Here is a 13,571-nt window from a genome sequence, read left to right on the forward strand (position 1 = left end):
CCAGGAGAGCTGACTCCCAGGGGCCCTGTTCTAACACACTAGACCCCACTCCTCTCCCAGAGATAGGCACAGCACTCCCACTCACCTCCCTTCCCTCAATCCACTTGGGAATCAAGTCCTAACTCTCTACCTCTACACACTTTGCTGCCTCACGCCTGCCGGAGAAAAAACACTAGACATTGAACAAACTGTTTTTATTTGTAACATACAAATAAAACCAATGCAAAAAGATTAGCTTTTTCCCTTTGATTCCAGTGAGAATAGTTACTAGTTAAAAAAACCAACAACATCAGAAGTGAGGTTTTATTTTAAATTTTCCTTTAGAAACGGAAAGGGGAAAAAAAAACAAATAAAATGACCTTACACATGCACACGCACGCAGAAGTCCCAACACATGATCAACTTAAAAAGTGAAAAAAGAGAGACAAGGCTTAGGAAAAAAAATGTAACATGCCCCGACCTCAGTAAAAATTATACAGTACAAACAGGTCAGCTATGTCTGTCAAACTAGACTTGGCATTTATTGGGGGAGGAGATCCTATCTCAAAAGGTACCAAGAAGACAAACAAAAGTATAGATCAACTTGCTAAGTCAAAGAATATATTTATTAAAGGGGAGAAGGGAGAGAGGAATTTTCTGAGGAGCCCTTTTTGTTTAGCCACAGTTAGAATAATCTGGGACGGGGAGGAAAAGAGGGGGTAAGAGAGAGTCCCTAATGTAAAAAGGGGATGAAGGAGGAATTTTCCTTTAAAAAAAAACAAAAAAACAAAACTGGGTTTGTTTTAGAACCTTCCACCCCTTCCAAGAAGATCTGTCTGTATGTTCACAATGAAGAGAATGAGCTGGTAAAAAGATAGACAAAGTACAGTCACACACACCAATCTGCTTTGGGATCTAACTGGTGACTCCATTTATGATAGGCAGAAGACAGCGAGGAAAGCAAGGAGAGTGCCCAGAGGAGAAATTACTATTTTGCTTTTTTAAGCCGGCCTAACTGCAGCTAGCTATAAAATTCACCCACTATCACACATGCCACAGAGCAGTTATTGGGCTGATTGACATAAAAGGAGACCAACTCCAGGAAAAAAAGTGGCAAGGGAGTCATTAAAAAAAACAAACAGAATCCTTGTATTGGTTGGAATTCACTGCTTGGCAGAGAGCTACCCAGATTCATCAAAGCTTCCCTATCCGGCAAAGCACCTGAGCACGTGCTTAGTGTTAAGCAGGGCTTGAGTCCCTGTTTAAACAGGTGCTTCGGCTGAGTTGGTTTAGTGAGACTGAGGGGTAAGTTTCAGAATCCAGTCTGAGGAGGAAAAACCACTACCTGGGATCACAGAGACAGACTGAAGGAGGATTTCATATGTGGAGAAAAGGAGAAATTAAACAACACAACCACCCACTATAAACACACTACATTCCCCCAAACTTGGTACGTGGCTTTCAGACACAGCCCTCAGAGCTAAGGAGTCAACACGGGGTGTTTAGAGGGTCAAGAGTCCAGCGTACACAGCGCTAGATTTCTCAAAACAAATCTAGTTGGGACACAGATGCCAAAACTACAGGCCAAGAGTTGTCAGGTCTTAAACCTGACCTGCTTAAATTTAATGCAGTTTGACTCCCTCAAAATGCTTCCATGTTCTTTGATACTAATCAAAGCAACCTGATATCAGCAGAATGACGCGCGTGTCTGCTGAAAGACAAATACTGGGTGCCAAGGGGTTAAAACCACCCTAGGACTTCACTAATAAACTGAGTAGGGAGATAGTCATTTTCGGAATTGGTGAATTACTGTCATTTTCTCAGACATAATAGCAGGGGAATAGCACGAAATGCTCCACATCCATGTGCCATGCAAATGCAGCCTGCTATGTAGCTACAACCGGTGCCAAAGTAATCCTCTGCTCATTGCACATGTGGTGCCAAGGCTATGCTGAAGGGTGGGAGGAAGAGGGCTAACATTGGCTGCTGATGCAACTTGTTAGAAAGAAGAGGAAGGGATTCTCACCTGGCTAAAGGAGAATGCCATTCTGGCTGGGAGTTTAGCCTGCAAATAGGCAGTGAGCAGGAGTGGAGCACCAACAAAAGATGACTTGCTGTTTACAGGGTCCTCCTCATTTAAGGGATTGTGATGATTTTGATGTGGAAACAGATGCTCCCTGGTTGCAAGCAGCCCTGCCTCTGCCCTCAGAAACACAGAGCAGAGGGGCAGCATTAAGTAGGGGGTGGCAAAAGGAGCCGCAATCACAGCTGGCTACTTAGGAGAGGATGTAAGCTCATCCCTGGTATAAAGAGCTGGAGGAGGTGGCAGCAGCAGTAGGGTCCTGAGGCTTTCATGTACAAGAGAGGCACTCAGAGGAGATGCAGCACCACCTGTCCACACGCCAGGAGAAATCAGACATGGGAGGGGAACACTCTTGGAGGCTGAGGCAACATTAGGCACTACAGCCATAAGCATTAGCCAGACTGAACTGGTCAAGACAGGATGATCGAATCCAAAATGATAGCGCTGCTGAGGCTGAATCCGGGGCCACATGCCTCTGACCTTGAGCGAAGCAGGAGACATAGTGGCCATTAAGAAAGAATATCCCATCAGTTTAATGACCCGGTGCATACTAAGCAATGCCAGCAAATGACACTGGACATTGCTGACCCGGAAGAAAGGTCTCAAAAATCCCTCATGAATGTGTGGAAAGTCGCAAGTCATTGTGGATCCCCTTCATTCAGGCTGTAGGTTAATGGCTCTGCATTTGTGTTTGAAAGGTGTTAAGAGTTCAGCTTTAAACCCTGAATTCTCCATGCAGCGGTAGGAATCTTCTCTGCAGGTCAGCAGCTAGCCCCTTTTCAGCTAGTCCTTAGCCACAGCTAAGGGAGGAAAGCATGCACTGGTCGGTAACAGTTTCTACAGTGACTAGTTTATTTTTGGTTCTACCCATCTAGAGATGCCTCAGAGACATCAGTGCCTTCTGAAAACCAGGCCTCTTTTAAGATGTCAAGTTAGGAATATAAATATGGGTGCAGCCAAAATCACTAGTCCCTTCAAAAATCCTGGCCTCCATGCCCAGCAAATCTGAAGAGTGAATATCAGCAGCTAAACAGCAGCATGATTTATCCCATTGCTCCCAATCTCCCTTCAAAATGAGCATCTTTGTCCTCAAAGACGCGAAATTGCAGGGTTGTGTGGGCCAAAGTTTAAAGCATCTTTCTCGCAAAGTGCAAGTTGGCAGGGGTGGAAGGAGGCAAATGGTTAGAAGAGAGAAGCAGATCTCAAGTAAAAAGCTATTCCTGTAAAAACAAACAGGTTATTCCCTGTCCCTAAATAACATGCCTTTGTAGAAGAGCTATGGCTGGGATTTCACAGGTGCTTATCAGAATTATGGGTCCAATTCCCATGGCAAATGGGGTGTTTGACTCTCTGAAAAATCAAGCCCATATTACGTTTCTGTGCAGCAAGCCCAGCGAATGGTGGTTCTCAGAGCTAGAAAGTAGCTAGCTCAACTAGACGCATTTCACAACTCCTCCCACCCCAGAAAGAGGCTAAATTGCAGCAGAGTTCAGATTGTGTCTCTCTGTGGCAGGTAAAGCAAAGCGCTTCTACATCCAGACCCTGGGCTGGCAGTGAAGTGCTGGGGCTGCCACAGGGCATGGGAGGCTGAGAATAATGGAGCTAAAAACGACAGATGAAGGGGAGGCTCCACCCCGCAAGGAGCAGAAACAGAGGAGCCCATACTGGACCAACTGGGAGAGGGGATGGGCATAAAGAACGGCAACACTTAATGACGAATGCATCAGATCAAAAGGTCTCTGTAACTGGGTGTGCATGGTGCAACATGGATAGAGGTCCTACCCCCTAGCAGGTGCAACACTTAGTGCAAGATAGATTGATGTCCTACCCAGCATGTGCAATGCAGATAGAGGTCATTACTCCCCCATAGATGCAACACCTGGTATGACAGACAGAGGTCCTACTCCCCCAGGCAGAGGTTGGAACAGGTATAGGTCGGAACCCCCAAGTGGGTGAAATGCAGATAAAGGTTCCACCCACAACAGGGGCACCTGATAAGATGGAGACAGAGGTCCCTACCACAACAGCTGCTCTGAGACAAAGGAGATTTAAAGAGTCCCATTGACTCCAGTTGGGCCCCACCAGGATCCCCAGAGAGGGCTTGGATGCCAACACACCTCACTGAGGCAAAAGGGGGAGCATGCCCTCCTGTTTCCTGGCTCAGGATGGAATGCCATGCTCTGAGGAAGGGTAAAAGGCATCTACTGCAATGAGGAACTTGTCACTGTTCCTACCGACAGTTTGGATTTGGTAAAAATAGAGGCTGGAACTCAAGCAATGAGTCACTGGCCTGTTCTGGGGGTATGGGAGATGAAGGATTGTCCTCTCCATGCGGTGGGGGGACTTCTGTGAGCAGCTTAAGAATAAAAAGGAGTCACAGACTCCATGAAGTTTCCTATCCTTGAGAAGAAAAAGTTAGAGAGAGGCCTTAACAAAAAAAAATAAAATAAAAATAATCACAAGATCCAGAATGTTCCTACCACTGGCTGCTTTCTACAACCTCTCTTTCATGAGGCCAACAGACCATGGCTAGACCTACATTATGGATCCTTTATGCTAACCTGGTTCTCAACATGTTTCCAGTAGAGCACTAAGCTATATGACTTGTTCCAGCCAACACTGGTGTGGCGTCTGCCCCTCTCCACCCTCCCATCCATGGACTATACTCGGCCAGAAAGACTTTGTGCTTCCCTAGCGCCTGCCATCCCAGGGTCTCAAGTGTTTACAGACATTAGCTGGGTCAGCAGAATCCCGGTTACATATGGGGAAACCGAGGCACAGAGAGGGGAAATTACTTGAGCTGGGTGTCTTCAGTAGAACATGGAAGCTCAGTTTAGTCCCATACTCTTACAGTCAGGTGTAGGGCAGCTATTGCAGAGAGATTAGAGCCATCACATGAGATCTGACTATTATTGATCACCCAGTCAATACAATCAAGTAATCCCATTACAGTTGCTAGCTCCCTCAGCCTTACAGAGCTCCCAGGTCTGCTCTGCTTCAGTGGAAAGCACACTATAGCTACAACACAAGAAAGCAACAGGGTTGTGGCGTGCCAACCTCAGACTGAGAACCATTGCACATCTGCACTCAATCCCTGACTGCCACATGTAACTGCCAAGCCACATGCATTTCAGCTGAGCCAGAAATGTTCCCAATACGATGATCTTACAATCCACTTCTATGTCTTCTTAGTACTTGGTACCAACCTCAAGGAAGCAAAAACACTAAAAAGCCTCTCCTTGCCCTAGCAAAGAAAGTGAAAGGAGTTTTGCACACAAAGTTGTTAGGGATGTTTTTTTTCATCCAGGTTTAAGATCCCAAAAGTTACAGGTTGTAATTTACATTTTAAAGCCAGGAAGAGCTGGAAATTGCCCATCAAAACTTGAGCATGGCCCTCTGCATTTCCTCTGCAGAAGCCATCACCATAAAGGTGTTACAGGTGATACATGGAACCTTGAACTTGGGACCCATGAGGGCTGGGTGAAGCATAAAGAAATTCTCAAAGGTTCTAAGATGTGCCTGTGTTATTTGGCTCAGAATCTTGTATTTGCATTGAAATGGGTTCTAAGGCTCCACAGAGCACCTTGGGAAAGAACAATGCTAATCCCTAGATGGTGTTCGCAGGGAGTGAGATGTGGGTAATAAAGCCATGTCATTGCTCTTGCTCCAAACCTCTTACATCACGCAGGTCGGTGGGAGGGGGGTCGGGTGAGAGAGAGGCTACTGGCTCATTGTCCTCATTGCATGCCCTGTGCTATCGCCGCTTCCTTAACCTATGCTTTGAAGTTGCTTTCACTTAGTGTCCTCAGACTCACACCTTTGGTGCTTCCTGTTTGAGGTCAGAGCACTAGGTCCAAGAGCTGGACAGGACTTTGACTTCTAGTGCCTCCTGCACAGAGGAGAGCAATTTCATACGCACTCCGGAACGTGGTCTAAGTCTCTTGACTTAAGAGGCAGGCGGTGACCTATCTTAAGGAGTATGTGAAGATGGGGATGGCAGGGAAAGAAGATGAAGGGGTGCGTTTGCAAGGAGGATTACACAAAGAGGCGGTTCAGACTCAGTGGCAGCAGCCTCCGCAGTGGCTGCCCGAGTGAGAGTGCTGGCTCTCACCAAATTTAGTTCTTCGGCTGAGGATCTCATAGGAGCAGTCATCCCCGCAGCAGCCAGACATGCTGGGCGAGGTGTCATCAATTTCAAACCTGCAGAGGTACAAAACAACAGAGAGAGAAGCTACTTTCTGGCGCCTAGGAACTTAGGAAACACACCACGTTAGAGACTGCTTAATACTAGTCACCTTCACTTAGCCTTAGGGATCTTGCCCTGACCCCTGCCAATGGTGCACAGGTTGGGTTATCCACACCCCTAGACAGTTCTCCCATTGCACTCTTCTCTGCTTTAGCCTCAATTTACAAAAAGGAATCAGAATAACAGATTTCTCCCTAATCCTGTATTGTTGTAAAGGTGAAGTCCTGCATACACAATCCCCTGGTACAGTCTACTTCCAATTATCCGAATAGCATGATAATCAAGAGGCAGGAGCCATTCAGAAGCAGGGTGACCTCCCACATAGCTGGGAGCTCCTCCTCCTCACAGTCCTGGCTGGGGATCTCTGCTCTGCCCCACCCACTCACTCCCCTGACAGCAGAGCTGCACAGGGCTCCCTGCAGGACCGCAGCGGCTCCTTACAGAGATCATGTGTCACCAGCTCTGTGGCAGTGCAGGAAGCCCCCTGCAGCTCTGCTGTCACAGCCCTTCCCAATCACTCTGGTGACAACAGGGCTGCAGAGGGCTCCCTGCGCTGCCACAGGAGCCAGTCAGCAGCAGGATGGCCTCCCCTTGGCTGGGGGCTCATCCTCCTCGCAGTCCTGGCCAGGGGTCTCTGCTCTCTTATACGAACCGCCACATTATCCAAATCCCTTCCTTGTCCCCCAGCATGGCACACACATGGGGAATGAAAGCTGACGGAGTGGAAAGCATTGTTGATAAATCTGAAGTGATAACAAACACATCACCCAAAGAGGTGCGTTTGAGTGTGGGTGCTTCCCATTTCAGTTGGTAAATGTGTTTCTTCCCCCGTCACTTTTTGCTCTAGGCAAGAATTAGCTATGAGGCCCAAGAACCACTCTAAAGACAATATAGTTTTAGATAGCATGGTCCACCGGACAGGGCACAGGACCAGGGGTGGGGAGAGATGGGTTCTGTTTTCAAGTCACTTTCCCTCTCTGTGCATCTGTAAAACTGGGGTAGCGTAGTGATGGTTAAGTATGAGCTTTGTGGATGAAATGCACTAGACAGTCAGTAGCTAAAACAATCCTCCTCTGCATCTATAGTTAAGAGACAATAAAGAGAAAGCTCAACTGACAAGGGAACAAGCATTGGCTATAGTTAATGCAATTCAGTTCCAATGGAGCTACCTCTGTGTCACTTGGGGTGGGAGGGTATCTTGCAAGAAAGGCTGCTAGTAAGCAAGAGATGCAGAGAGACTTGAAAACCCACCTCTCTATGGTGCCTTTAAGTAGTGAGCAGATGGCCAGGTCCTCGTGCACCCGTCCTTATCACCACCACCCATTCCCATCCATCCTAGTCTACCGTCCCCACGGCCTCTCCCCTTTAGCGTAACGTTGCCATAGCACTGAAAGACAGTTGTGTGAACAACGTGTTACAAATGGAAATGACGGAGCAGTCAGTGTACTACCATATTAAATAAATAACAGGCCTCCCCCCATCCAGCTCCCTCCATGGAAAGCAGGAAAGCAAGAGTTAGGGTAAGTTCCTTACTGTAACGCTTCTCTGAAGAATTGATAGGCCCCATGATTGTGTTTAAATACTGTTAGCATGACTTTCTTCATCTGTGTGCTGAAAGGCAAGAGAGAGGCCCAGCAGTCAGTGTACAAAGAATAATACAAAAGGAATCCAAGGAATACTGACACTTAATGATCCCGTGGGGAGTTGGGAGACTCCGGGCATCTGCTGGGCCCCCTACAGGAGCTCAGGGCACGTCAATCTGAGAGTGGGGAGCCGGGTGGGCACAGCTGACTTGGGAGCGGGGAGCCAAGTGGACGCAGCCCAGCTCAGAGCTGGGAGCCCAGGCAGCAACTGGGCTGAGGGAGCTGTGACCTGGGGGACAGCACAGATTTGAGCAGGGCGGACACAGCCTGGTTGGGAGCGGAGGCCCTGGGGGCAGACGGGCTCTAACTGGAGGTTGTGGTCAGCAATCTTGTTTTTCTGTCAGTGGGACTTCCAGGTTCTCAGCACTTGGCACCATTCTGTTGGGTTCAGATTGGGCTTCAAATGCTGAAAAGCAACATTTCAGGGCCTGACTCTATACACACTTATATGCATGCTGCACTTTATAGATGCAAGTTGTCCTGTTGACTGCAACAGGTCAACTCAAAGACAAGACATGCCTAAGGCATGGTCTACACTTAAACGTTTTACCGATATAACTGTCTGTGATGTTCACCGTTCAAGTATAAGAGGAGAGAGCCAAAACTGCAACATTCACATTTTATTCCCTCTTTCACATACGCTGTTCTCTCTCATCAAGCACTTCTTGAAAGTAGTTGCTGTTCCTATGCATAATCATAGAGGAGCGCTCCATCTCGGGAAGCTATTTATCATAACAGGCTGGGGTGTGATTTTCACCATTATATCAGTATAACCCCTAATGCGGATGCAGTTATAGCAGTGTAAAGATGTCTTAAACCGATAAGTCTTATTACCTTATTCAGACAGGAAGATCTGTACTGGTATAAGCCCTTTTAAACCAATGTAACTGCATCCACACTAGGAGGATTGTACCACTTTAACTACACTGGAATAGTGAAAGCAGTACAACTTGTGTATGTAGCCAAGGCATTATGTGTTTGCAGGACATGGGCCTCAGACTACAAATGTTATTTATACAGATGCACACACTATGGCAACACACAATTTGTTCATTGAATCTTTTTTCCTACTATTTGGTTTCACAAAATTTTTAACAAGGGTGATTAACTTTGGAACACTTTGCCAAGGGAAGTGGCGGATTCTCCATCTCTTGACAGATTCAAGACTAGCTGCCTTTCTTGAAGATGCTTTAGTCAAACAAGTTATTGGGCTCAATGCAGGGGGTAACTGGTTGAAATGCTCCAGCCTGTGCTATACAGGAGGTCAGACTAGATAATCTAATGGTCCCTTCTGGCCTTGAAATCTATCAAAAAGTTTATTCATAGATTCAAATAAAGTAAAACCAAATTTTAGTCCAAGCTAACCAAAACTGACCCTTTGAACACATGCCATTTGAAGCGTGGGTGTATTAAAGATATATTTCCTTATGTTTAGCAACTCTGACTCCAAAGAGACAGAGAGCACTTGGTGGGTAAAAGTTTTCTTTTACTATTTTATGCTTCTGTGGACCTCGGAAGAGCTGGCCTAGCTGTGGAAGAGGAATCTAGAGTCTACTTTTGCTGATGCATCTTCCATCGAATTGTTAGCTACAGTCCAATTGCAGAATGCTTATCACTTGTGAGGAGGTGGAAATTGCAGAGGACCCAGCTTGACTGTCAGATCCCAGAGTCAGTTTACAATACTCGCAGGGAAGGGGGGAAAATCTCTCATCAACTGAGCAATTCTGATCAGGAGTGAGACAGACACTATGAGCTCAGAGGTCCCTGGAAAAAAAAACAACATTGTGGGGAAAAAAAGTGACAAGACAACAACCTTGTAAGTTTAGGGGTGAGTATGTGAGAAGATGGTTGTCCAACAGTCTTTGCTTTTCCACAGTGTACTAGGTGCTGTTGCTTTTACTGTGTGATGTTATGACTATACAGAGTAAGAGTTTAAGGCCACATTTAGCCTGAACTCCTGTATAGCACAGGCCAGAGAATGTCACCCAGTTATCCCTGTATTGAGCAAATTATCTTGTTTGACTAAAGCATCTTCCAGAAAGGCAGCCAACCTGGATTTGCAGACATCGAGAGAGAGAATCCACCACTTCCCTTAGGAATTTGTTCCAATGGTTAATCACCCTCAGTATTAGCAACTGGTAGCTTATTTCTAACATGAATACGTCGGGCTATAATTTCCAGCTAGTGGTTTTTGTTCTGCCTTTCTCCACTAGGTTAAAGGAATCGTTGGTACTTCAGAAGTTCCCCATGATCTTCTTTTTGATAAACTAAACAGATTGATTCACACTTTAAACTGAAGGCTATAAAACTGACAATTATTTCAAAACAGACTTTACGTGCCATGTGGAACAGCAACTCACCTGTTTGCCATGAGCTGCAGAATCTGTATGAGGAACTTGCCAAGACCTTTCCTTCTGACTTTGCTTTCCAACTGCACTTCATAGCTGGGAGGAAAGTGGGAGGGGAGAGGAAACGAATACCTTACAACATGAAGTTTCAAGATCTTATACGTGCAACGTCCTGAAATCCATACAGCCAGAAAATTTGCAGGCATCACACTAGCAATGCTTACGCACACCCACGATATATTTGTATTGCTCAACTTCTTCATGTCTTTGTTCTGCAAACACTAGCAGATGCAAAACAACACAACTTGCCTCATCACACAGAAAAAATTTCCCATTTAATTCAGGATCCAGTTCACAATTACCTTCCACGGACTCATTCCAGCCAATCTCTGAACCCCTGTCCCACCACTGTTGGGGTGAGACCCTTGTGTTTAAGAGAGACCAGCCTTTCCGTAACTCTCCACTTCATTGACTCTCCATCTCATCAAGTATCTCAGCCAGAAGCCTCTCTCTAATGTTAAACCAGCCTTGCCGCCCACCCCATGCAGCAGGCAGGCATCAGCCATATTCTGTAGAGGAGAGTTTGAGGCACCCTGGGGGGAAGGTCAGCAAATCAGTAGCAAAGCCAGGATTAGAACCCAGATTAAAACACAACACCCAGTCCTGATTCTAAGCCAGTGATACTCAGACCTCAGGGGTTCAGGAGCCAAATTAGTGATCAATGTTACCCAAATGAGCCACAGTAGTGTGAATTCGTTGTTTCATTTACTATAGTGTTATATATCCATATCTAAACAGTATGACAGAGGGAATATTTAGGTTTTTATATACATATATATATATAATTCTCAAAGTAAAACGACTGACCAAGTATTATTTTATCAACTACAATTGGTTAACAACATAGTAAAAGCATCCTGATTGGTTAATAACTTAGATTGATAAATTATTAAATCACACAGTGTTTTAATATCATATGTTGCAAAAAGCCGCAGGAGCCACTTGCAGCTCACGAGCCTCAGTCTGACTATCACTGGTCTAAGCCCTAAATCACACTGCTTGAGGGGGCAAAAGCGATATAGGACCATTCCCTGGCCAGCAGCAGCACTCTTTCCTCTTAGGAAAGACCTTGACATGACAGTTATGGCCTATAGCATGAGGGTGAATCCAGGAGAGGCACATTCTGCTCATGGAGCAAACAAAGGAATGCAGCAAAGGCAGGGCAAAGGGGTGGCAGTGTAATCTAGTTGACAGGGAACTGGACTGGAATTCAGGTAGATAAAGATCTACTTCTGGCTCTGCCACTGGCAAGCTGTGTCAAATCACTTCCCTACTCTTTCGCTCTCTGTTTAGAGGAGATGGGCAGAAGGCAATGCTTGTTCCTAAAACAAAGGGAGTAGGTGCTAGGACACATACCAGTACAGGACTTCGTCCCCGCACTCCACGTCAAACCTGAAGTGCGAGAACGCCACAGGGACAGAGCTATCTTCCCAAGCGATCAGGTACCAAGCTCTGTCATCTGTCATCTCCTCCCGCTTCTCTCGGTCTTTCCAGCCCCACTCGCTCTGCTCGTACCTGCAGGCAGGGAGAAGAGGAACAAGGGCAGCTCAACGCTCCTTCTGCAGGAAGCATGATGGTCCCAGCACTCTGGTCCCCTTGCTTCCTGCATACACTGTTCTCAGGATTTCTACTGCTGGCCCCTTCCATCTACAGAGATCCAGATGAGAAGATCAATAGATTTTAAGGCCAGAGGAACCATTATGATCATCTAGGGCACATCTAGACAAATACTTACTGCAAGACAAGTTGGGGTGTAAATATACAGCACTCCAGAAGGCCACAACCTAAATGTCCGTGTGGACCCTGCTACTGCACACTAAAAAGTTTCCTAGCGCACTTTGACCTACTGCTGTTTCAAACTGAATTATGCAAAGCGTATTAAGGAACTTTTAGTGCATAGCAGCATGATCCACATGGACAGTTAAGGTGCAGCATTCTGGAGTGCTATAGATTTACACCCCAGCTTGCCTTGTTCATCTAGACATGCCCCTAGCCAGACTTCTTGCATAATAAAGGGCAGAGAATCTCACCCATAGATTCACACATTGAGCAAGGTTGAGAATGTGTCATTTTTAGTAAGAGACGTGTGATCTTGATTTGAAGACTTTAAGTGATGGAGAATCCACAATATCCCTAAGTAAGTTGTTTTGATGGTTAATCACCCTCCCTGTTAAAAATCTGCACCTTATTTCTAGCCTGAATTTGTAGCTTCAGTTTCCAGACACTGGATCTCATTCTGCTGTCGTCAACTGGATTCAAGGCCCCTTTTCTATCTGCTCCCCGTGTAAGTACTTCTAGACAGTGATCAAGAATGAGGAAATACTTTCGCCATAACCCTGTCATTGGGGGTCCCACTATTCCCTACAGATTCAGGATTCTGCAATACTCTGGGGCTAGGTAGTAGATCTGGTTCAACCCAGGTACAGAACCCACAGTAGGATTTTGATAGATCCACAGATTTTAAAAGCCAGAAGGGAGCATTAGATCATCTAGTATGACATCCTGTCTGACACAGGTCAGAAAATAAAATTTGCTTTAGAATCATAGAAATGTAGGACTGGAACGGACCTCGACAGGTCATCTAGTCCAGTCACAACTGTGTCTAGGCTGAAAGGGGGGACACATTCCCCCATGGAAGGCTGATCACATTAACTATCCCTAGCAGAACAATACTCCAAGCACAGCCTGTGGGACCTGTGGCTATTCTACAACAGCCTAGGAAACCATCTACCAGGATGTGTGCATTCTGGAAGGGGGCAGCGCTTCTTCACAATATCCCCAGCGCCTGGTGCTTGGTTCTCATTGGTAGCCTTGCAGTTGGGGGAGGTTTTACTTCAGTATCTGTGGCTGCCAGGGAGTCCTCAGAAATCATGTCAGCACCAGCTTGCCCCAGGGACAGGGTCCCCCACTCTGGCCTGGACTTACAGAGTTTGCATATTTGTTTTGGTTAGTTCGAAAGCCCAGTCGACTGTAGCCTGGTTCATGCCCGACACCCGCTTACACTCGATGGAGACGTTTAAACTGTGAAAAGAGAGATGGGAAAGCAGCACTTAGCACCAGGCAAGCCATGCACCAAGATACCCAAGCAATTTCAGCTTGCTTTTAAACTGGCTGGTCAGATTGAACCAGGGACCTCCACAGCTCAAAGCATGAGCTATTACAGCTTGAGCTAAACAACCAAAGCTCCCTAGCTAGGCCTGTAGCAGACTCCT

The 13,571-nt window shown here is 46.3% G+C and overlaps 1 protein-coding gene across 3 annotated transcripts in view; it reads right to left on the reverse strand.

Moving 5' to 3' along the window:
- NAA40 (N-alpha-acetyltransferase 40, NatD catalytic subunit) overlaps window positions 1-13,571 on the reverse strand; it is a 30,310-nt gene that overhangs the window by 1,078 nt on the left and 15,661 nt on the right. For 2 of the 3 annotated variants that reach the window (XM_054034341.1, XM_054034339.1), the window contains 5 exons: window positions 13,285-13,380; window positions 11,716-11,874; window positions 10,312-10,395; window positions 7,842-7,919; window positions 180-6,262 (listed from right to left, as the gene is read on the reverse strand). In XM_054034341.1, coding sequence (XP_053890316.1) covers window positions 6,121-6,262; window positions 7,842-7,919; window positions 10,312-10,395; window positions 11,716-11,874; window positions 13,285-13,380 — 559 coding nt within the window. In that variant the 3' untranslated portion in view covers window positions 180-6,120. Of the gene's footprint in view, window positions 1-179; window positions 6,263-7,841; window positions 7,920-10,311; window positions 10,396-11,715; window positions 11,875-13,284; window positions 13,381-13,571 lie in introns of those variants that run through there. The other variant, XM_054034340.1, reaches the window with a different exon arrangement.

Source organism: Malaclemys terrapin, chromosome 7 (assembly GCF_027887155.1).
Source record: "Malaclemys terrapin pileata isolate rMalTer1 chromosome 7, rMalTer1.hap1, whole genome shotgun sequence".
Lineage (NCBI taxonomy): Eukaryota > Metazoa > Chordata > Testudines > Emydidae > Malaclemys > Malaclemys terrapin.